Consider the following 25,638-nt stretch of genomic DNA (forward strand, 5'->3'; position numbering starts at 1 on the left):
CAGGCCCATCCACAGGCATTAAACATTGAATGAGGGATTAAAAATAGATCCAGAAGCTTCCCCCCGTCCTCCTTCTTCCTCTCTCCTCGCTTTCCTCACAGACTGAGCCTCCCTGACACTGGGCTGACAGATAAATGCTATCACGGGGTTGAAGGTCACTTAAAACAACCCACTAACTAATGTGGATTTACGTGCTCGTGACCAAGTGGGTTGAAGTGTAGTGTTTCCCCAACTCTACCGAGGATGCAAAGTGGATTTTAGACAGGTGAATTCATAAGAATGCGTTTTATCGCACATTTTTTCACGTTTCTCGCTAGGTGTTGACCTTAGTGGCCAGAGTATTATTACTCCAGGAGGAAGTCATGTGATGATACTGTAAAGAGCGACAAGTGGAGGAGGTTGGGGCTGTTGTGTTTTTCTGTCTAGTTATTTTTACATATGTAGGTAAGCACTTAACTACTTAACGTACTTAACTTTTTCTCACCTCTAAGACACTTAACTTAGCCTTTGTATGTAACATAAGGTAATTACTCAACACACTTATTATAAGTACTTGTTTACACCCAGGAGACCACTCACTGTGCTGTGTGAAACCAGAAGTCAGCGTTCCAAACAGGTTTATTTTCTAAGCTTCCTCTAGGATGTGTGCTTAGGATTCGTCACCTATGTTTTTATAGAGGTTGATGTCCAGAACTGACAACATAAGAGGTCCAGAAAGAGGCTCTCTGCGGGAAAAGGCACCACCACACACCAGTAGTGGATCATAAGTCAAGAGTCCATACATTTGTTTTTGTCTTTAAGAAATCCTACCCATTCTGCCTTTAACAAAATGTGTCCCAACTGTTTTCTTACAAGAATGTCTAAATGTCAGCCAAAATGTTGGAAGAGTTTCACCTTTCAAGTTTCATAAAAATTGGGCCTTTAATATTTGTGTAATCTGCTGACAAACATACGAACCAACCTCCTTGTTTAGCACCCCTATTTTTTGAGCTGTTGGCTGTACTCATGATATTTTACGTGCCAAACAAGCTAACGATTCACTCCAAAATGTAATGGCTTCTTCCCTGGCCCTCACTTCACCTTTCCACCAAGTTTCATGAACATTGGACCAGTAGAGTTTCTGTAATCCTGCTGACAAACAAACAGAAAAACAAACCTCCTTGGTGGAAGTAAAAATACAACCTCAGCTGGACATCATTCCCAGAGGCGCAAGCACATAACGGAGAGCTTAAAAGCCTCCCAGAGACACAGTCCGTCCTCCAGCCTCCTGTCAGGAAGTGCTCTGGGTCAGCAGAGTTCAGGAGAGAAATGACGTGTTGTTAAAACCCGTAATGATCCGCCGGGCTAAAAACAGAACGCTGCTTTTGTTTGTCAGCCCTGAACCGAAAGCCTCTTTAGTGACGGCGTGTTATTAACAGATGATTTGGAGGATTAGCCAACGGTAAACACATTCATCCACGGGTTCTGCTGAAATCCCAGCTCCGTGTTAAAACCGTTAGAGATGGACGGGGAATTAACACACTTCCAGTTCCAGTCAGAATTGGGATTTTTTTGCGATGAGTCATTGACTGAAAATGTCAGATTTTGGTCTAAAAAGCGAACATTTACAACCAAAAGAAAGAGTGTGTGCCGGTTGTGTTTAAGCTGTGACATTAACGGAGCTAAGCTGTGAACAATAGAGGAGCTAATCCTGCCTTCAAGTGCTTCTGTTAAGCTTCTGCTCCACAAATCCACAGCTGTAAATATGAGCGGGTTTTTGGACTGAAAAACAAAAATGGACGCCAAAAACCCATCAGTCCAGGTTTGGGCCTTTATGTAAAAGCTTGATGTTTCTCATTCATGTGACAGTCAATTAATCAATTAACAACAGTCATTCTTTGTTTTGTTGGTATGCAATTTGAGGATGAAAGCATCAGTAAGTCAACCATTGTGCAACATCAAAACTGTGGTTCAGTTACAGACCACAGCTCTGATTTGAGGAAGAAATGACGTCCGATATCAATTTCTGTTGTTGAAACAAATCAATAACAGCATTAGTCAATTAATCAAACAGTCTTTTATGATTTAATACAAAAGTTAAGTCATTTATTAACCAAGAAAATGCTCAATATTTCCTCTTTTCAGCTTCTGAAATGTGAAGATTTGCTGTTTTTCGCAGTTTTTATATCAATATGAATACAAAGTAGTACAAATCATTGGGTTTTTCAGACAGAAAATGACTTTCTAAGACTACATTTAAGGCTAAGGGAAACTGATAGTCATGTTTGAAGTGTATCCCATTCTTAAAGACTAAACAAAATGATGAAAATAAACACAAGGCATGCCAACCGAATGTCCCAGGGCTCGCCATCCTGATGCCATAAAGGTTACCACTGGTGAAATGACACTTCCCTGCTCTGTTGTCACCAGTTTGTCGGTTCTTTGTGCTCTCAGTGTGTCGTTACCAGCAGGGAAAGTGCAGCCACAGGCTTTCATCCACAGAGTACAGTGGACTGAATAACTGGGCTGTGAGCTAACGACGCTACAGGCTAACAGCTCTGAAAAGACGAGTGGTATCACAGTTAGCTTCGAGCTACATGCTCACTTACAGCAGCATCAGACGCTACTGTAATACCCGCTTTTCCACAGATCTGTTCTAGTTCTGTGCTGGTGCTGGTTTGGTTCTCAACTGGTTTGCAAGTTGAACCAGTGTGTGGCTGCCTTCTTGGCTCTTTTGCTTCTGTGACAATTGTATTCCTCACCATGCTAACTATGAACCACTTTTGCTCAGGTTGATCTCGGTTCCAGGCCAGCAGAACCGGCAAGTTACTCCTTTTTTTTGCAGCTGATATCGTCTTTCTTGTTTGCTATGTTTCATTTATTTTTTCGGGGATATTTTCCCATCCTATATATTTGTATTGATTTCCCTTGGGAGTACCTTTGCATAGCTTGGATCTTGTGCACCTTTTTTTAAATCATGGATGTATAAAAGTGACTTATTTCTCTCCCTCCATCTGATTTGAATCTCTTTATAAAACTCCCATCCACTGAGGCATGTTTGACACTCAGCTCGACTTGCTGCTCCGGATTAAATATAGCTTAGAGACAGAAAGACATCAGCTCAACATCCATCCTTTCAGCTGAGAGACTCAGGAACATGGCTGTGGGGAGGAGGACGTTTTCTAATTTAACATAAAGTTCAGAAACTACCAAACTTCCTCGAGTTTCTCCCAGGCACTTTCCCCTGAATTATGTTCTGCAGAAGGCAAAGAAACGTCTTCTTCTTCTTGTTTTATTCCAGGAATCCACCTTAAACCCTCTTCATAAAGGTGCATATCTATTCTGTGTATTTCTGTCTGCATTGTATCCCTAATTATTTCATGTCACTTACCATCAGTGTTGGGTGTAACGCGTTACAAAAGTAACAGAGTTACAGTAATGTATTACTTTTTGCTGTAACGCAGTAATATAACACAGTAATATAACGCAGTAATATAACGCAGTAATATAACACAGTAATATAACGCAGTAATATAACGCAGTAATATAACACAGTAATATAACGCAGTAATATAACGCAGTAATATAACGCAGTAATATAACACAGTAATATAACGCAGTAATATAACGCAGTAATATAACACAGTAATATAACGCAGTAATATAACGCAGTAATATAACACAGTAATATAACGCAGTAATATAACGCAGTAATATAACGCAGTAATATAACACAGTAATATAACACAGTAATATAACACAGTAATATAACACAGTAATATAACGCAGTAATATAACACAGTAATATAACGCAGTAATATAACACAGTAATATAACACAGTAATATAACACAGTAATATAACGCAGTAATATAACGCAGTAATATAACACAGTAATATAACGCACTACTTCTGAAATGTGGGTAATATAATACCCCTTACAATTCTCAGTAACAGTTACAACACATTTTAAATGATGTGGTGTTTAGTTTCTAAGAACTCACAAACATCGTGAGACATTCCGACACCAGAGAAACAATTGTGCAGGGAGAACAGTAACTCAGTAAGCCTGTTTCCTATTGGTTAAGAGGACAGCAGGAACAGACTCACAATGCAGAGCTGCAGACTCACAATGCAGAGCTGCAGGCTCACAATGCAGAGCTGCAGACTCACAGTGCAGAGCTGCAGACTCACAGTGCAGAGCTGCAGACTCACAGTGCAGAGCTGCAGGAACAGATTCACAATGCAGAGCTGCAGACTCACAATGCAGAGCTGCAGGCTCACAATGCAGAGCTGCAGGCTCACAATGCAGAGCTGCAGGCTCACAATGCAGAGCTGCAGGCCGAAGCAACAGAAGGTAACTTTCTCTGGGTCTGCTGCTTGAACCCCAAGAAGTTCAGAGACTCAGTGTTGAAGATCTGCAGCCTCTGTCCTTTTTGGAATCTCCGGCTTTTAGAAAGCTTGTCAGCCAAATCCCCGTTAACACACCAATGACCAGGTGAGCTAACGCTGCATAGAGACTGGTTCATATGCAGCAGGTCACAGGGCCGTGCAGAGGCTCCACTCACATGTTATTAATGACACACAGAGACGTCACTGGTACCGGTATCACAGATTATCCAGCCCACTGAAACGGAGCACACGTTTAATTTCAGCATACTGCCATAGATAGCTTTAATTAATGAGCTGCAGTAAACTACATGTTAGCATTTAAAGCCAAACTTTAGAGGTTATTTTGGTGAAAGTAACTCAGAGTAACGCAAAAGTAGAGTAACGCATTACAGTTCAGAGACAGTGATGATGTAATGTAACTGATTACTTTAAGAAGACAGCAATAAGTAATATGTACTGCATTACAGTTTGGAAGTAACTTGCCCATCACTGCTTATAAGTCATGAGTCCTGACCAGTTTTTTGGGGATTCTGCTTTTAATAAAATGTCTATTCATTATTTTTCCTGCTCAAAAATGTTGAAAAAGGAGGTATTTTTTGTTGCAGTCCAAAATGTTGGAAGCTTTGAGCTGATGGCTGCAGTCCGGATTCATCTCCGGGGACAGTGAGTGTAACTGAGATGCTGCTACTGTGTGTTTCCTATCAACCTCTGAAACGCCTGTGGTCAAAATATCCTTACAGCCCTACAGTTTGGTTCAGGTTGATGTCCAGACACCAGGCTGTAGGCTCCTCTGCAGAATCAGACACCACAACACACCAATAATGGGTTTCATGAAATAGTAGATATTTTTTGTTGCAGTCCAAAATGTTGCACTCAGGATTCATCCTCTGGGGACAATAAATAGAACAACTTCTAGTACGTCCCTCTGTGAGCCGCCGAGATGCATTCTGGAGTAAATTCAATGCCATTGTGAGCGTCCACTATGGAGGTGTGGAGTATCTAACGGAGAGTCTGGGGTCGGGTCATGTTTTCTCTGGCTGATAGTCGCTTGATTCGCCCGGTCTGGCCTTTTGGGATTCAAAGGAGCCTCAAATGAAGTACCTGGCAGCCTCATTATATCCATTAAAAATGTGGCCATCAAATATGGAGTATGCCGGTAGGAAGGCCTTTTGAAGGACCACAATGGATAGAGAGTCAGGCAGGAGTGGTAACCCCCCCCCCCACACACACACACACACACACACCCACTCAAACACTCATCCTTCCCCCATTTTCTGCTGCTGAATAATTCATAGCAGGGGGTTTTTAATAATTCACAGGAATAACATGACAAGCGCGACTGCTGTGTTCCCTGGGGAGCGGCCGGGGATGAATAAATGAGGGAATGAACGAGAGACTGAACGGGTGACACGACGAGACCCGCCATGAAGAGGAGGATCATTCCTTTCTGCTGACTCGGAAGAACTTAGGTCCGGTTTTGCTGCTTCAGACAAGTTTTTGGCTAATCGTGTGTTTGTCTTGCAGTGTTTCATCATTAATGTCCCTTTTAAATGTGAAATAGAAGCACAAAATGACCTTAAATCTTAATTTCCCAGCCTAGATGTCTTCAGGTTGTACATCCAGCTTTACATGCTGTTTGGTTTCCAAGTAAATAAGTGGAAATATAATCATTGAGTCCGTTTATGCAGCCATTTTCCCCTTTCGTCTGTAAAGCATGAGGAATTCTGAGAGTAACAGCCCTTAGTAAACTTTGTGGCTTGCTGTACACACTGCTATAGACAGTATATGGATTGAAATGCTACATACATCATTCACTAAAGACTGGACTGTGATGGTTATTCAACTCTTTCCTCAGCTTTTGTGTATTTTATGTCATCAAAACATGGACAAAAGATACAGCTGGTAGTCCTATTTGAGTCGTACTTGACAACATATGGTACATTATTCCAATGAATGACCATACGTTTCTAGAAGTTGCTGTAAAGTGTTGCTTTACCCCAAGGAAACGTAGCCATTCTGCATGCATTTGATCAACTTCCTGTCACACAGACGTCCTTGCTTTTACCGTGACCTTCTGAACTCTACTGACACCAATGAAGACTTGTCTAAGATATGCACATTATGCCCGATTTATCCGTCAACATCCTGCAGCTCTGAAACTAAACGTGCCTCACACTGATAGGATGACCAGGTGACCCGCTTTATGCAGGACAGACAGCATTTCTATCCTTTGTCCCACATCTTCAAACGATGTCCCACATCTTGATTGCTCTAGTTTTTAAAAGTCAAACCCTTGCAGGATCTGCTTTTTTATCCAATGGCGGTCAAATATGGAGCTGTTTAATGGCAATCGAACAGCAAGAGTCACAAACTCTGCAGATTTAGGTGGAATGCGACGGAAAGAACCACAATTAAAAGGAAATGAAGCCAAAATAAAGACTAAGAAAACTGTCTGGAAAAGATGCTTGTTTTTGTGGCTCAGGGACGTTATGCCTTTCCTAAAAGGCGAAACCTCCAGGTGTTACACTCAATGGCAACCCTTCCTAACCTTCTTCCAATCTCACGCATTTCTGTCTACTGATTAATGGACACCCCCCGCCCCCCCCCCCTTCCTCTTTATTATATTTGATTTGTTTGTCTTTTTAGAATTATTCTTTTTAATTTGGTTTTGTATTTATTTATTTCTATTTATTTTTTGCCTTTATATTATTTCATTCTTTATTCTTTATGTTGTGTTACGTTCTGTTAGTCGGTACATCCCTCTCTCACATCTGGTCTGTTGTAGTTATGAAGGTGGTTTAAATATTGAACGCCTTCAAGTGAAGATCAGCTATGTTTGGCTCGTCAATTGATGTATAATATTAGAGACTAAGCTGGTCACGAGTAGATTTGAAGTGTTTATAACTGAGGTTCCTATCAAAGTACCACATGTCTTTTCTGTGTATCTTCAGTTATAATATTCAAAACTCAAAGAAAGAAAAAACTGATGGACCACAATTCAAAGCTTCCTCAAAGTAAAATAGTGCTTATATCAAAATGTTAAACCCCTAAGCATCACCAAAGCATGAGCATTGCTATCTTATTATTACCAATAAAAGCTGTAGAAACCCAATGTCTTACCTGTGCAAACAGTCATGACGGCAGCCCTCTTCCTACCAGCTAGCATCAGAAGCTAATCTCCAAATGAAACACTAAAGCTCTCCCACTGTTGGCTTAAATATCCAGACAGTCATCAAAGAAACCGGCAGACCCTCCCCTCCTCATTTAAACTCACCCATTCAGAGGAAAAGGTGTGGGTGATGTGAAGTCGACAGAAGTGAGGACAGGACAGGTGTGAAGGGGGAGGAAGTGGAGGTGTCACCTGTCTGAGTGTAGGCGGGATGAGGTGTCCTCCTGCTCCGTGCTACCCGATCGGCTGTGTTTAACCTTTTAAAGGGATGAGCTTAATTGAACTTGGCTCTAATTAATGGCCATTGTTCGTCTGGAACATTCAAACATTGCACCGCAAAAGAAATAGGGGTTGAGATTTGAAAACACGACTGAAAGAGATCGAAAAAAGTCCCAAAACACAACCAGACTGCATACAAAGAAGTGGAGATTATTATTGTACATATCTGTGTACACTAACGTCTTAACCTTGGCCTTCTTGGTTCCTTTTGAGCCTGATGAGGGAAGCATTGCTACGCCTCTATCCAGATGGACAGGTATCTGTAGTAGCTCCGCCCTAAAGGACACCCTGTTTCATCACCTGTTTTACCCTAAATTGTGCAATCATTTACACAATGAACATCATGCTGAATTGAAGAAGACTTCAAACTAGCAATTGAGACTACAAACTCATCAGGAAGATTTTTACTTGGGTAATAAATCAAGAGAGAAGTAAGGGGATTTTCTCGTAGACTTCTATGGAATCTGACGGATATTCCACAGAATGCAGGTATATGCAGTCTTTCATTGGCTTCACTTTTCAAAGCCAGACTCTACTTATACTTATTTTACAATCTGTGGGAAGAACTGCAAGTGAGGACTCCCTTAATGTCTTATTAATTGGTCTTTGCATAAAAAGAGAACATTTTGAAACAGGAAGTCTACGGAAGTTTACAATATTTGGGTCATAAATTTGGCTTTTTCTTTCAAATGTTTGTCTTAAAGGAAGTATTTTTGATGGATTTTCTGACTTTTGTTGATGTCAAAATGTATAGAGAATGCATAAATGATCTTACAATGTTATAGTTTTGTCATTCAAACCTTTATTTGCGTGACAAACAAAGAAACCTGAAGATGGAGGAAGTTTAAAGAAAGCTTAGTCCAAAACAAAAACCCCGATCACAAGGTCTTCAGATAATGGTATTCATCAAACCCTAACCCTAAACACCAAATGCAGCTTGGTGTGTGTGTGTGTGTGTGTGTGTGTGTGTGTGTGTGTGTGTGTGTGTGTGTGATGCATAGGAAGATGGACCCACCTCTCTTGATGTGTTTGAGTTGTCTCTCGGCCTCGTCTCTCTCCTCCGTCAGTCTGTTGCACTGCAGAGGGACAGACAGCAGGTCGACTCATTACATCACACTGAGCATACAGGTCACTGACACCAGGGTACAGTTACATACACACACACCCACACACACACACACACACACACACACACTGTTAGTCAGACACCACCACAGGCTGTTTGCACTGAGCTGTTATAAAACACCAGCTAACTCCCGATCCATTTCTACAACGGGGAAATCCAGTCAATTTGAAACTCATGAAATCGGTTTTCATGAGTTCATGGACCAACTGTGAAGATGAATTGCATACGTTTACATTTGAATGCATTGGAGAGTGTTCCAAAGGACAGCAGGCTTTGTCTGTCTTCTCTTAAATCTTCACATACCCAGAGACACAGAGGGACGATATGGACATTTTGGTCTAATTCCAACCTTCCCTGCCTCTCTCCATCGTCTTCAAATGTTCCCTGGCCTTTACTTTCACCACCGACAGCTCATCACCTCTGATAACAGATCGACCCTTTCTGCCCCTGCTGATGACGCACTATTGGTCCTATTGTTCTACATTTAAGATGAACAGCTGTGGAGACGCTGGGCGATGAAACAGGAGGACGTCACCGAGATTAACAAGTGCAAACCTGCGTCAACATTCAAGGACAGACTGCAGGATTCATATTTGGAAAGGACACACAATGCACACAATATGTAGAGTAAATCAAACCCAGACCAGTCCCTTTAAAAACCTTTGTGGTAACCAATGACTTAACTCAGTATTTGGGGCTGCGCTTTGGCTAGTATTGGCCCTGTTTGAAGAGCATTCAAATATATATTCGGACCGATTGCAACAACAGAAACAGCATGTGAGTTTAATATTCAACAAATGCTTTTCCAGATCTTATTTGGGCTTCAAATCGCTCGACAAAAGCACCTCAAGCGAGTGTAGAAACCTTTTTGTGTGACTGAGTTACGATACAGTGTTTCTGATGCTCAAAATTAGAGTAAAATTAGTTATGGAAACAAGAGTTATACATGTTGAACAGTACGGTGATGGACATAAAACTCTCCTGGTTTAATGAACTGGTCATTTGATTAGAAAAGAGACAGAAATCAAGCAACATTTAAGGTTCCCAGGGTGCGTTTCAGTCAGAGACATCCAATAACAGATGGCGTTGAAGGATCATGTTGACCTTCAGTTTTATACTACACTTCTTTCCCTCTCCTGTCTAGATTCAGGGTAACAAAGCAGTGACGTCATCTCTCCTCCGTCTGAGCTGGAGTTCCAGCCTCTTTTCTTTATTGGACGGCGATGTGCATCGGCCTTCTGATTGACCGCATTCGGTAGCTGAGAGTCTGAAATGCTGCTGATCTGAACACGCTTCATTTAAAACGGTAATTGGAAGTCGTAGAGAACGCAGTGAACTCGAGTGTGTAAAAGTTAAGGCAAACAAACAAAGAAAAGACTCCATTTAGGGTTCCGACAACCACCTGAAGAAAGACTGCAAGTACATTCAGTCATTACGTACTGAACATTCACAAGTTTTACTGTAATTCTGGAGCAAAGCATCCTGATTCGGTAACAAGATGCTTCAACTCCTGAAGGTTAACCAAAGGATACCATTTACTGAAGCAGTAGTTGCTCCTTAATAAAGACAATGACCAACATTGCACCCCACTTTGGCTCAAAACGGGGCGCATGGCCTCCAAAAGATTGTGTTACAACTAAGATTTCTCAAAAAGAAGGCCAGTGTTTAAATGAGTGCTTTAGACATTGAGGATTTAAAGTCCCACTTTTAGTTACTATGTCCTTCTTGGGACAATTAGCAGTCATTTCAAATGGAAAGACATTGATGCAGGTTTAAATTGCTCAAGGTTGGACAATTGTAGGAGATGAATTAGAAGTAAACCAAACGAACAGTATTGAAACAAGAGAAAGTGTCACATAGTCCGCCTCAAATGTCTAGAGTCCTGCTTATCTGCCTGTGTCTCTTCAAGCGAATCCACTCTTACCCAGACTCCTCCAGTTATTCCTTACCTGTCCACCAGGTGGACTTTCTTTTTATTCCACATCCCATCTGTCTTGCACTCACCTCAGCTTTCCACCTGCACCTCATCTTCATTTCCGTTTTTCTAATCGTAGTTTCTTTTTCCCTCGAGCCAGATGAACCTGCAAGTCAATTTTCTGCAACTTTTCGACCGTTGTGTACTTCCTCTGTTTAAATAAATATCTTTATTTTGTTTGATGTCGTCTTTTTTAGCACATTCTTACTTAAACTTCTTATTTTTTAAATAAATATTTGTATTTTATTTACTTGAAATTGTTTTGATGCGAGCTCCTTTTTTAATAAATATATTTATGTTTATTTTGGATCTTAACTGTTGTATTTGTTTATCGATATTTGTCACGCAACACAAATTCCCCTGGGTTAAATAAGATATTCAGATGCTGATTGATTCACCACAGTCTAATTTAGACAACACTTGGAGTAATGACAGATATTTAAGAGGTATCCTGACATATTGAATCTGAGTCTCTGCAGGGCGTCACCGCTACATCCTCAGATAGGAGGACTAAAGGAAGCTGATCATCTCTCTCCTCCAGCAGCAGGAAGCGTTTGTCCCACTTTCTGTCTCCGCTCTACCTGCAGTCTCACACTCTGTCAGCTCACATCTCCCTGAGGAGCAGTGCGGGCGACGGGTTCTCCGGCAGACAGACAGAGAGGGGACACTGAGGGTGAGCGGTTCAATTCCCCCTGCAGAACAGGGATGCACAACTTGACTTCCATCCTTTGAATTAAAACATGAAAACCCCCAGTCTCTGCTGAAAGGTCAACGTGAAGTCAGCGGTCCCTGACTTTCCTCTGAATACTAATGCTGAAAGAGGCCCTTTTCTGCTTTAGGGAGGTTGTCCCTTTCCTGTAGTCTGCTCTATAGGTTTTAGTGCATGTAAATGGTCTGCAGATGCTAAAATCCCGGTGTTTCCTCCATCTACCCAGCCCCAACTGACACTTAGATATGTGGTTTGATGTTATTACACCAGCAGGTTGAGCTAGGCTTGCTCTGCTGCTCTTTGATTGCTTCTTTATAAGCAGCACTAATTCTCTTTTTTGTCGGGGGTGTCTGCACCAGCTGAGCTTTCTAACAAAGGTCGGAAGAGGAGGCACATTGTTTGATTTATGCACCAGCTGGGGACGGCCCTCCACCAGGGCCCACTAATGTTTCAATCTGGCTTCTGTTCAATTAGAGGGACAGAGAATAGACTTTGTCAGACAGTCTTTCTAAAATAAGTCAGGTTTTGGGTCAATAAGCACCAAACTAAATCTGTAAAACATCAGTTTTGACTGTTTTTCTTGTGACTTCTTGCTTGTTTTTTCTGACAAACATTAAACAACCCTCAAACTGGACACACACTTTCCCATTTTTGCTGTTAATGAACTTGATATTCAACTATCTTGAGCAATTAATCGACTCTCTGTTCATTACTTTTGTCTATATTGGATGATTAATGAGTATACTGTATGCTGATAGTTTCATTGGAAGCACATAAAGCTCTACGTACAATCTCTCATGAACGTTAGCATCACAAGGGCTCCCTCGGACAAAAGCCAATGGGATTTTTCCATTGGCTTTTGGATTATTGCAGAAAAGAATCCCTGACGAGGGAGCAGGAAGTACTAAAGAAAACGCTGACTCATTTTGAGGTTTAGGACTCATTCCACTACGCCTTAAGAAAAACCAAGTGGTCCATTTATTTTGATGTAGGTCAATGGCATTAGCAAGGCATTAACACACCTCTAAGGATGAGGGTTAAATTCCCAGTAAAAAGGGTAGCTTTATTTTGACACAGTTGGACGCTGGGGTAGGTTTGTTGCAAAATGAATGTAGGTCAATGGGGAACGTAAGGCATTATCAAACACTGGGTCATGATTAAGCTCCCAATTATTGAGCAAGGCATTGTTACTGAAGGTTTTTCCTGTAGGTCAAAGGGTGGAGCTATAGGCTAGGCTAATATGACATTACAAGGGTTGTGTGCTCAATTCCGTGAGTGATTAAGTAGGTAAAGCAAGGCATCATCATCGGAAGGAGTTGTGGGTTAAATTTCCACTACATTCTTATTAACTGTGAGGGTAAAATACTACCTTAAATGCTAGATTAGAGGCAGCTAATGAGTAGAGTAATGAAGGGTTTGTGTTTTGTTCTAATGAGATGAACTAATCTTCAAACCTGAGGCTATTTCTGATTAAAAGGGGAATAAAATCAGATATTTATCCCAGAATTCGGACTGCCAGGCTCTTTACACTCAACACATTTCTCTCTAAAATCCCCCAAAACCATTTAGAAATCATGAAGCTTCCCCATGAATCCCCCTTTAAAATCTCCGGAATGAATACACAGTAGGATTGCTCCTCTCTGCTGAAATGGCGAGAGGAGAGGCAGTTTTAGGGAGGGGTCCGGCTCTTTCATGTCTCCAAAAAAACCTCCAGGAGAAGCCGGCCGGCGAATCCCACCGGCTGATATCACCGAGCAAAAATGTCCCATCTTATCCGGAAACACATGCACTTCAATCCCGACACATTCATAACGGGTTGTGAGCAGAACACTTTGGATACGGATAGAAACATGACATATTTCTCTGTTTTGTATGCTGTACCTCTGTGTGCATGTGCGCCTCCTCGCATCCCTCCATCTGCGCGGATGAAGAGCAGGGAAGCATTTTGAGGAAAAGAGAAGATGGATTATTCCCACTGCTGTCCTTTGTTATACCCACGCGACGTTATTCAGCTTTATTCTAGCAGCACATGACAGGACCCGAGACCATTATCCTTTTCCTCTGCCAAGCACATGGGATGGAGAGCTCGGTGTTGGTGATCCTCCTCCTCTCTGACAGCATCATCTGGCTCCCTGAACCCCTCCTCCTCCCTCCTCTTCCTCCTCTCCCAGTGCTGCAGGCAGAGTCGGACTAAACCATTTGTGCACAGCAGGATATCCACTAAAAGCATGTTCTGCAAGCTAAGTCTGTTAGCTTTGCTTTAAATGTGAGTTTATTTCTCCTTGCACATCTTCAATTAAGCCCTTATATTGTACAAATCAAACCGCAGCCACTTTTTAAATGCTAATTTGGGGAGTCATGGTGCGTTCAAGTGCTGATGGGAGAGTCTGACATGGAGTGTTGCATTCAAGTTCAATTTTGTAGCAGGTGAACATAATTCATAAGGAAGCAGACAGCCATACATGTAGTCCTATTATCATTTAATGGCCTTTTTTATTTGTATTTATTTATAGTAGTGTAAGTGATCCCCGATGTTTGTGTTCAATAATCAAATTCATTATAACTACTTTTTCCAATGAATTTGATTATTTTATTGTTTGTTCAATGTGCAAGATAACCTATATGGTGTCTGTGTTTTTATTCTAAATATAAATGACATGTCCAATCCCTCATAAATGCTGATTCATAAACATAAATAAATACAACTGGTTTTATGGTTTGTTCCTTAACTGGGATCAGAATCTCTGTGTGTGTGTGTGTGTGTGTGTGTGTGTGTGTGTGTGTGTGTGTGTGTGTGTGTGTGTGTGTGTGTGTGTGTGTGTGTGTGTGTGTGTGTGTGTGTGTGTGTGTGATCATGTACTATATGTGGGAAAGGCTGCTCTACAGTGACATCTAGAGGAACGTACATGCCATTACACCTTAAGGTTCCCAATTATTTTAACATGATGTGCCTATTTATTATTACATTATAAAAGACAGAAAAAGTACAAATCTGAATCTATAACATTTGTATTCATGTTTTAAAATGTGTTTAAAAAATCACAGCGTCAGATATGCTAACGTCACGTGACTCGGGTCATGTGACCGGCCGGTGTGATAGTAAACACGGAAGTGGCTGCTCCTCACATTCTGTGCTCTGTTACCGGGCAGATTAGTTGCTTCTCCGGGTTGTGTCGCTGTCTCAGAGAAGAACATCATGGACAAAGTTGTATTCCTCACTTTTAGCCTGGTTTTACTTTTATCTCAGGTAAACTACAGCTCCTCCAGACTGAGGAGAGTCCACAAGGCTCGGGTGAGATTTACTGCTATTAATACTGCAATGATAGAACTATAATACTGCTCAGTCCACTGTAATACTGCTAACCTAATACTGGGACTAATAATGCTACCGGCTCATAACAAACAAGGCTCAGGTGTGTTTACTGATATTAATGATACTGATAGTAATTCTGGAATACTGCTCATAATACCATAGTACTGCTAACAGAATACTGCTCATAATACCATAGTACTGCTAACATAATACTGCTAATAATACTGAAGTACTGCTAACATACTACTGCTAATAATACTGAAGTACTGCTAACATACTACAGGTAATAATACTGAAGTACTGCTAACATACTACTGCTAATAATACTGAAGTACTGCTAACATACTACTGCTAATAATACTGAAGTACTGCTAACAGAATACTGCTAATAATACTGAAGTACTGCTAACATAATACTGCTAATAATACTGAAGTACTGCTAACAGAATACTGCTAATAATACTGAAGTACTGCTAACAGAATACTGCTAATAATACTGAAGTACTGCTAACAGAATACTGCTAATAATACTGAAGTACTGCTAATATACTACTGCTAATAATACTGAAGTACTGCTAACATACTACTGCTAATAATACTGAAGTACTGCTAATAATACTGCTAATAATACTGAAGTACTGTTAACAGAATACTGCCAATAATACTGAAGTACTGCTAACATAATACTGCTAATAACACCGAAGTACTGCTAACATACTACTGCTAATAATACTGAAGTACTGCTAACAGAATACTGCCAATAATACTGAAGTACTGCTAACATACTACTGCTAATAATACTGAAGTACTGCTAACATACTACTGCTAATAATACTGAAGTACTGCTAATAATACTGCTAATAATACTGAAGTACTGCTAACATACTACTGCTCATAATACTGAAGTACTGCTAACATACTACTGCTAATAATACTGAAGTACTGCTAATATACTACTGCTAATAATACTGAAGTACTGCTAACAGAATACTGCTAATAATACTGAAGTACTGCTAACATACTACTGCTAATAATACTGCTAATAATACCATAGTACAGTTAACAATACCGTACTTCTTCTGATAAAAGTACTGCTAGTAACACTGCTTATAATGCCATAAAACAGCTAATAGTGACGCTGTCCTCTGTCCAGGCATATTGAGGCTACAGCTGTAATCTCAAACCTGAAGTCTGGATGTAAACTTTAGGTATCTAGACTAAAAGAACCACAGATAATTCACTGTAAGAAATACACAGCTTACCTAAATGGGTCATGGTTCTTCAGTACCCTTTACACTGCCATTTATCTGTTCTTACTTTTTACGGTTTATGTGATCTCAAAGGAAGAGAATAACTGATAATCTCATGGATTGAATCACTCACTCTTTTCATTTACAAGACATAATGTGATCAGCCAATTACAGAGCCTTGCTTTAATCATGCTGTCAATCCACAGGGACACAAAGCATGATCAATAAAACTGTTTACAGGATTAAATACTCCGATAAACAACAACACAAATGTATAAAAGGTATGAGTAGAGTTTGGTAACCATGTCTTGTTTTGCTGTGGAGAGAACAAAAGAGACTTCACACTGTGGGAAAAACAAACATGCAGATTACCTCACTCGAGTTTCAGGTCTTGGCAAGTTCATTTTCATAAAGCGTTGAAATAAACCGGTCTGTGTGTTCAAACAGCTCCTGCAAACGTCTAAAACACACGGACTCAGTAATCTCAGATATGGAGGATTTGTAGTAAACGTGCAGATAAATTAAAAGGCTGGTTTTTGCCTCTCATTCTGCGTGTGTGTGTGTGTGTAGATTCTGGGTTTCGACTGGCAGAACTGCGGACAGCCCGATGCTCCAGCTGTCCTGAAGACGCTGACGGTGTCTCCGGACCCGATCTCCATCCCCGGAGACCTGACCGCCTCGGCTTCTGGATCCACATCTGTGGAGCTCGCTGCCCCGCTGTCTGTGAGTCACACTGCGCTGATACGCAAACACGGTCCACACCTAGAGGGGGGGCTAGGTCTCCAGGCAGGACACACAGACTCCTATCGTTTTTAAGCTTAATTTTGTTCTGAGTATTTCAATAGTTAGTGTGTCTTTGTAGTCAGTTTGACTCGTTGTGGTTGATATTCCTTCTTGTGGATATTTTGTGTCTTAAGGTTGTTGTCTTGTGTGTTTGTGGAGACATTGTGTGTGTCTTTATGGTGGATTAGTTTCTTTTTGTGGTCAATTTGATTCTCTATGTAGTGGATTTTGGTGTTTTGTTGTTTTTCCGAGTGTCTTTCTAGAGGTTCTGTGTTTCTTTACGGTTGTGTCAGGTGTCAGTCTGTTCATAATCAGTTTGTGTCTCTTTGTTGTTGCGCTTATAAACTAACTGTCTATTGCCAGTGACTGACCCTGAGCTGTGTGACATGTTTAACAGGAGAACACACACACACACACACACACACACACACACCTTCCTGTTTTCATGTGACTTCATCGAAGCTCTTTCTATAAGCAGCCGTGTTCCTCTTTATTGTTCTTTATTTTCTAAATGTTTATTGCACTCTGTTAATCTAAACTCTAACAGAGTGTCATCACATGATTCTCATGTCCTTGTTTTAACTATATTTTAAACCCAGTATTTAAGTGTTTTTTGGGGGGTGTGTGTTCAGCAGCATGATTTGTTTGTGTTCCCTTTAAGTTAAAGCAGGTCTGTTTTTACAAACCTTAGCTTCTTGACATTGATTTAATGCAGTCTTGTGTCCTGCGGCTTCTTTACCTCTCATGACACATTTCTTATTTTCTCATTATCCAAAACCCTGTGTGTGCAAATGGTAATACATATGTGACATTTCAGATGGATTTCACTGATTGTGGTTAACATTTACTGACTAGAGAGAGTGAAAACATTAACAATTCTCCTCCTCTTAAAGACCCTTTCTCTTTCTCCTCCTCTTAAAGACCCTTTCTCCTCCTCTTAAAGACCCTTTCTCCTCTTAAAGACACTTTCTCCTCCTCTTAAAGACCCTTTCTCCTCCTCTTAAAGACCCTTTCTCCTCTTAAAGACCCTTTCTCCTCCTCTTAAAGACCCCTTCTCCTCTTAAAGACCCTGTTCTGTCATTCCCTGTCTCTGTCCTTGCAGTATTGGAGTAGAACGATCAGTAATGATGATTAGTCAAGCATTGAAGCTGTTTCCAGAGCTTCTGTGGCATCTCTTTCTGACCTGAGGTTGCAGAGTATCACATGAAGAAGCTCACTCTCTCCTCCTCCTCCTCCTCTTCCTCCTCCTCCCCAGGTGAACGTGACGCTGGAGAAGGAGGTAGCAGGGTTCTGGGTGAAGATTCCCTGTCTGGAGGAGCTGGGCAGCTGCCACTATAAGGACGCCTGCGACATCCTGAACCAGCTCATGCCCCCCGGGCCGCTCTGCCCCGAGCCGCTGCACACCTACGGGCTGCCCTGCCACTGCCCCTTCAAAGCTGTGAGTGCTGATCTGGATTTTCAAAAGTAGTTTTATCCCAAAGCATGACATTTCTTACATATTCTACGGACCTCTCTCCCCTCAGGGCTCGTACTCTCTTCCCCAGTCGGACTTCTCTCTGCCCGACATGGACCTCCCTTACTGGCTGACCAACGGACACTACCGGGTGCAGGGGGTTTTGGGGGCAGAGGGCAAAGAGCTGGGCTGTCTCAAGCTGGCTCTGGCTCTCCACTCCGCCTGAACCCAAACACACTCGGCTTCATGTCTGTTTGCACATAAGGGAGATTCAAAATTGGGAAAGCAGAAGTTGCACACGGTACTGAACCTGGTCAACCTTTACAGGGGCTTTACAACATTTGAACTTGAGGACAAAGAGGAAGTTAGTCCTGTAGCAATATTCAATTTGAGTGCATGAAAGTGAAACTCTCCTCTGTTTTTAAAACCCATTGAATGCAGCCTCTAAGAACCACAGGCCTGGCAGCTATTCACAATGCAATAGTGTTCAAAAACGATTGATTTGGGAGGTTTGGAGGTCAGTTCTCTCCACTGTCTTACAGAAAATGAGCTTCAATCAAACACATGTCCTTTTTTTAGAAATGCTATCACATGCATATATGTGGAAATCAACTTATAATTGAATATCAGCATCTTATTTAGATAAAGACAGTCTAACTGCAACGTGTTTGACCTCCAATGGCTTAAACACCTTTTAACTCAGTTGTTTTGTGAGTAAAAGTCAAAAACAGACGGACATAAAGCTCCTTTTAAAATCATTTCAATATGAATGTTAATTATTCATTCAGCTTGAGGGCGCTTTGTGCGTTTTTTGCCAATTGTTTCCACTGTAATAAGATGAAGGTGAGGTTGAAAGTCATTCCAGTGTAACACATTTTATATATATGATTCTCACAGTTTGGAAACGTCATCCACAAAAGAAAGTCGAGTATTATTTGTTTAAAGTGTCTACTGCTTCTCTCTCAGAATTCTTAAAAAAAATCTGAATTTTAAAAAACGTTTTTGTTTTTGTAAAAAATTCATTTTGACTTTTTTCTGAGAATTAAAAAAAATTGACATCTAAAAAAAAAAAGTCAGAATTCAGAAAAAAAGTGAAAGTTCTGAAAAAAATGGGACTTCAAAAAAGGAAGTCAGAAATGTGAGATTTTACTGAGAAACAGGAACAAAGTCACAATTCTGAGAAAGAAAAAACTGAGATAAAATAATTCTGACTTTTATTCAGAGTTCCGAAATAAATCCAGATTTCAAATCAAATCTGAAATCTGGGAAAACAAATGTAGACTTTTTCTCAGACTTCCGACGCTCTTCCTTCTCTCTTTCCGTTTTTCGCTGATTCTTTATTAAAGATTTTATACGTTTTATCGTTTCTGTTTGGGAAAGGGTTTTTCAGAGACGACGAGTCAAAGCTGGGAATTTTATCATCTCATGTTCATAGATTTGTTATCAGTGACAGGAGCTGGTTTATGAGTATTGACCAAGTGCCTGATTAGATCTATTGGAGGAATCACTGTTTATCCAATAAATCATTGACTGATATGTTGGAGTTATTAGCTCATTTTCATTTGCCTTCTTGTTTGTTTGTTTGTTTTTCTATGGTTTTGAAAAAGTGATGCATTATGTTTGTGATTTCACATGTTCAAAATGAAAATTAAATTCTTCAAGCATTTCCAATTCCTCCCTGTTTTTAAAACTCCCTTTCTTACTATAAGTATTAAGCAATAATTGAAGTAAATTCCTATATTTTTAAGAGACATTTTTAGAGTGTGTTTGAGGAGGATGTTTATCCCTAGTGTGTCCCCCAAGTTTAAACCAAAGATCCTACATTTACCAACGAGACAAGGAGCTTTAGAAGCTGCAGAACAGGGAAATGTTGTTCGCTGGTCGACACACATCTGACCTCCGTCTCAGTTTCACTTTTCACTGCTAATAATAACTAACTTAGTCAACGATCAACATGTAGTCTTTGGGAGAAGCAGAGGAGGGAGAAGTACTCTGCTCCTGTACTTGAGTAAAAGTAGAAGTACTCAGATCTTGTACTTGAGTAAAGTAGAAGTACTCATGTCCTGTACTCGAGTAAAAGTAGAAGTACTCAGATCTTGTTCTTGAGTAAAGTAGAAGTACTCAGGTCTTGTACTTGAGTAAAGTAGAAGTACTCAGGTCTTGTACTTGAGTAAAGTAGAAGTACTCAGATCTTGTACTTGAGTAAAGTAGAAGTACTCAGGTCTTGTACTTGAGTAAAGTAGAAGTACTCAGATCTTGTACTTGAGTAAAGTTGAAGTACTCAGGTCTTGTACTTGAGTAAAGTAGAAGTACTCAGATCTTGTACTTGAGTAAAGTAGAAGTACTCAGGTCTTGTACTTGAGTAAAGTAGAAGTACTCAGGTCTTGTTCTTGAGTAAAGTAGAAGTACTCAGATCTTGTACTTGAGTAAAGTAGAAGTACCAGAGTGTAGGAATACTCTGTCACAGTAAAAGTATTCTAAATGTTCCTCCAGTGAAAGTAGAAAGTACTCTCCTCTAAATGTACTTAAAGTAGCGACAGTAAAAGTAGTCATTGTCTGATTGGTCCATTTCAGAATAATATCTCTGATATGTTTTATAATGATTGATCATTAAAGTGTTCTCAGAGCTGGTAAAGGTGCAGCTAGTTTGAATGGCTTTGTATACTGCAGGGTAGCTGCTGGATTTACTGCAGGTGAACTACAGTCTTATTTAGGGGAGATTATATTTACCATCATTAATCCTAATCTGCCTAGCAACTAAAGGGATTAAACACATGTAGTGGAGTAAAAGTACACCATTTACCTTTGAACTGCAAATGAGTAGAAGTACAAAGTAGCATAACATGGAAAACACTCAAGTAAATGTACTTAGTTACTTTGCACCTTCATGTCTCACCACCAGGTGGCAGCAGTTAGCGGTACAGACACTGTGAGTCATTCAACACCTTAAAGAAGTGAAGGTATGTACAGAAACACTCCCTCTCAGTGTTTAATGTTACATTTGAAATGTTTGGATATATTTTTCTGCTGCATTACTGTGTTTTTCCTCAACACACTAACATCTGGATGTTAAACTGCAATCTGAAAAGTGACTGTCATCAAAAGGCAAACCATTGTAGCTGAAGAACGAAAGCCAAAGAGCCACTGTGATTCCTTTCAGAGTTATCATGTGTTTCTCCAACAAACCACATCTTAAAGAGATCATAATCACACGGTGCCTTGTATTATTTATTTTGACAAAGACACTGAAGTGTAGAAGTATATTTTCAGCGGTGAATGTTAACAGGAAGCAGCAAAGAAATCAGAAACAAAAGCAGGAAGGAGGAATTAAACTTCACTAAGTCCTCCACACATGAAGACCCTTTGTTTTTTAACCTATGAAGATCAGTCTTATACCTCTGGTGAAACCTTTTGCACCTTATTTAGAGAGTTCAATCACCTTAAAAAGGGGTTTACAGGATGTGTTTTCTCATAATTACACATTGCAGAATATCGTTTGTAAACTGTGTCTCTTTAAACACAGTCATTTTAAAACACAATGCATTATTAAATAGAAGTGTGTATGACCTGCACAGAAACATAAAGGAACTGCAGTCCTGATCCTGTGCACGTGTTGGAGCTTCCTGTGGAGTCCCGCCTTCAAACCGAAGCTCTGCTGATGAAAAGGAGCTTCCTGTGTCTGCAAATGTTCATTAACCGTTCAACAAAAACCCACAGAAATCCCACAGGAATCACATTCTCCAGGAAGCTCCACTCTGAGCCCCACCTCCTTGTGTTTGTAATAAGGACGAGATCCCTAACTTTCCAATGATATATGAATTGTTTTTGCTCTCTAAATATGAAGCAAAATTTGTCACAAAACATAATGACTGTGCAACAATTAGGAAGGAAAAGGCCTTCACAGTTTACATTTTTTGAGGGGCTTGATTAGCAGAAAACCAATCAGAGCTCCATCCACAATCTCCCAATGTTTATTTAACTCTTCAACAAACAAGATGTGAATCAGAGCAGATCAGATATGCATTCTGTGGCAGAAACAAAAGTCAAAAAAATCAGATTTCAGTTCCGACTTTACGAGGAACGAGTGGTCTGCAGCTGTCTGTGGGTCTCAGACAGGAAGTGGCTGCTCCGGCAGGGAGAGAGGCTAACGTGGTTTCACTTAAAAACACAACATGTGGACACCAGACATTTAAATCACAAAGCTTTATTTATAGAGCTTACATTTCTTATAGCTGCACTGTGTGTGTTTGTCCACTAGAGGACAGATCAGTTATTAAAGAGGCCCTATTTCCCTTTCCTGCGGTTTGTTCTATAGGTTTTAGTGCATGTAAATGGTCTGCAAAGGCTAAAATCCCTGTGTGACATCACTATTGGTTAGTGCTCCAGCACATTGTACGTGATAGGCTCAGGGGTGGGACAACCCTGAGCCTATCACAACCGAGTCGGCCAATCAGAGCAGACTGGGCTCTGGTTTCAGACAGAGGGTGAAAAGAGGAGCTGCAGCACAGGCAGTCTGAGAAACATAAAGAGCTTTCTGAACATTAAAGCATGGAGACATGTCCCAGGAGAGACAGACACTGATATCTGGGTCCCTCTCAGCTCTCTGTGCTCTTTATTCAGATTCATAGAAATTAAATGACGCTCCCTCAGAGTCTGTGGATTTGGAGAGGAAACCGAGCTGAGAGAAGAACCGCTTTACTCCGTCAGTAGTAATATTTCAGATTAGAGCTCGCAGTGAGATCTCATTTACTTCACTACCTGAAAGAAACTGTGGAGAGAAAGTGTGGGGAGAAAGTGTGCAGGAAATAGGTAAGATGAGCTGGTGAGGATGCAGGGGAGTTTATAAAGTCTCCTCAGGTGTTCTGCATTCTTAACAAGCTTTCACATAATCAGTGAGGAGGAGGGGAGCCAATCAGAGAGCAGCCAGGCCAGGTGCAGGAGTCCTAAAACCAAGAGGAATATACACACACGCTGTTGTATTTACTTAATATGGAAGTGAAGATGTGTGTGTGTGTGTGTGTGTGTGTGTGTGTGTGTGTGTGTGTGTGTGTGTGTGTGTGTGTGTGTGTGTGTGTGGGTGTAGGAAGATGCACAATGACAGGAAGGAGCAGTTTACCCTGCGCACACACACACACACACACACACACACACACACACACACACACACACACACACACACACACACACACACACACACACACACACACACACACACACACACACACACAAATGTTATGATGCCGTTTCCTCCGCCAGCTTTAAACACATTCCTCTTAACTCTCTCTCTTGTGTCCTTTCCTCACCTCCTCTCTCTCTCTTTTCCTCACTTCCCTCTTAGCATCTCCTTATTTCCTCTCCTCTTTCTGTATCTGTTTTCTTCATCTCTTCTCTTGTGACATCTTGTTGTCTCTTCTCATCTCCTTGTTTCCTTCCCTCCTCTTCCCTTTTATTTCCTTAACTCCTCTCCTCTCCAGTTCCTTTCCTTCTCTACTATCTTGCTTCCTCTCCTCCTCTCCTCTCCTGTTTTCTAACATTCTTTCTTATCATCTCCTTATCTCCTTCTTATCCTTCTCCTTGTTTCTTTTTATGTCTTCATCTGATCTCCTCTTCACATAATATATTTTCCTTTCCTTTCCTTTCCTTTCCTTTCCTTTCCTTCAGTCCTCTCTCCTCTTCTCCTTCCTTTCCTCTCCTCTCCTCCTCTCCCCTTCCTCTCTACCTGCCTCTTTGCTTCCAGTCCTTTTTCTCCTTCTCTCCTTTTCTCCTCTTTTCTCCTTGTTTCCTTTCCTTCTCTAATCAATTGTTTTGTGTCCTCCTCTCCTCTCTCCTCCCCTTGATTCCTCTCCTCTTCGCCCTCTCTGCAGGACATCCTCTCTCTGACCTCCATCCCTTTGTTTCCTGCGACAGGAAGCAAAGCCAGGAGAGGAGGACGAGGAGGCGAGGATTCTGCAGAAGTGTTTAAGGAAGAGAAAGGAGGCAAAGACGAGGTGATGAAGAGGAGGAGGAAGAGGTCGACATGTAAACAAACACATCGGGAGGGGAACGGGTTCAGAGAGGACAATGAAATCGTTCTCTACGACCTTTTTATAAAAGCTTAACTGAAACACAGTTATACCGTCTGTCAGCTAAAAGTAAAAGTACTTACATTCCCCAAATTCTTCCACCTGGTTCCCCAGGATAATATAAGGAAATTACAATAAATGTCACTTTTAATCACCATTTAACTTTGAAATTGTACATTTCTTATGATAACTTGTGAAAAATACCGTTACTTATTTGTTGAAAGATAATCTGGGAACTTTTAAAAGAATAAAGCAGATTTGATTCTGTGTCATACTTACCTTATTTTCAGCAAATCCAATGGAAGAACAAAGCGGTTTGTTTCTATTTTCAGCGACGGATGAATCCCGGTTGGTGCTACAGTGAGTATTTGTAGTGTCAGTGTATGTGTGTGTGTGTGTGTGTGTGTTGAAATAAACTTGTGTGTGTTCAAGTTAATAAAGGATTGAGGCACAGGGTGATGATAATTAGATGTAAAGTAGAGAGCGACTGAGGATATCTGTAAATCAGATTTGATAACAAAAAGTTACTCAGGTCACAAAGCTAATGACACACACACAAACACACACACACACACACACACACACACACACACACACACACACACACACACACACACACACACACACACACACACACACACACACACACACACACACACACACACACACACACACACACACACACACACACACACACACACACTTGTAGTAGCTTTCAGCAGGGCTTCAAGTCAAACAAAAGGTGGATTTACTGTCAACAGCACCGCTAATGGCTGCAAATGGGGTCCCCCCCCACAGACACACACACACACACACACACACACAATCAGGTGAAGATCTAAATCTGCTGCCAGTTTATCACAAGTTAGGTGTGTGTCTAACAGATGAGACGGGGTGGTGAAAGGTGTCTCTCACCTCAAGGTGTTCTACCATCCTGGGATGTCTATATTGGACTCCAATGCATTATGGGATGAAATACTGTGTAGAGAGACTGATCTTAATAGAGCGGTGCGGTGATGACGTATTTCGTAGCCTGAACGGTTCCTTTGACAAAAAGCAATAGGGTTTTAGGAGGAGAAAATAATCTCTGTGGCAAACACACCGCTAAGCTAAAGGCGGCTAATGTTGGGCTATAAAGGAACTACAGCA

General features: G+C 40.9%; 2 protein-coding genes across 2 annotated transcripts in view; one reads left to right on the forward strand and one right to left on the reverse strand.

Annotated features, from left to right (window-relative positions):
* shtn3 (shootin 3) overlaps positions 1-13,740 on the reverse strand; it is a 29,175-nt gene extending 15,435 nt beyond the window's left edge. The window contains exons 1-2 of the mRNA XM_063875995.1: positions 13,510-13,740; positions 8,834-8,894 (exon numbers count right to left, since the gene is read on the reverse strand). Of these exons, the coding sequence (XP_063732065.1) occupies positions 8,834-8,894; positions 13,510-13,572 (124 nt within the window). The 5' untranslated portion in view covers positions 13,573-13,740. The remainder of the gene's footprint in view (positions 1-8,833; positions 8,895-13,509) is intronic.
* Positions 13,741-14,733: 993 nt separating this feature from the next.
* On the forward strand, positions 14,734-20,093 carry gm2a (ganglioside GM2 activator). The gene is made up of 4 exons (XM_063876916.1): positions 14,734-14,920; positions 16,762-16,914; positions 18,230-18,412; positions 18,498-20,093. The coding sequence occupies exons 1-4, from the start codon at positions 14,825-14,827 to the stop codon at positions 18,651-18,653; spliced, it is 588 nt and encodes a 195-aa protein (XP_063732986.1). The 5' UTR covers positions 14,734-14,824; the 3' UTR covers positions 18,654-20,093.
* The last annotated feature ends 5,545 nt before the right edge of the window (positions 20,094-25,638 follow it).

Source organism: Eleginops maclovinus, chromosome 23 (assembly GCF_036324505.1).
Source record: "Eleginops maclovinus isolate JMC-PN-2008 ecotype Puerto Natales chromosome 23, JC_Emac_rtc_rv5, whole genome shotgun sequence".
Classification (NCBI taxonomy): Eukaryota; Metazoa; Chordata; class Actinopteri; order Perciformes; family Eleginopidae; genus Eleginops; species Eleginops maclovinus.

Coding starts and splice junctions, on each gene's coding strand:
- gm2a (XM_063876916.1), top strand. CDS start 14,825: ATGGACAAAGTTGTATTCCTCACTTTTAGCCTGGTTTTACTTTTATCT. Junction 14,921..16,761: donor GGAGAGTCCACAAGGCTCGG/GTGAGATTTACT, acceptor GTGTGTGTGTAG/ATTCTGGGTTTCGACTGGCA. Junction 18,413..18,497: donor GCCACTGCCCCTTCAAAGCT/GTGAGTGCTGAT, acceptor CTCTCCCCTCAG/GGCTCGTACTCTCTTCCCCA.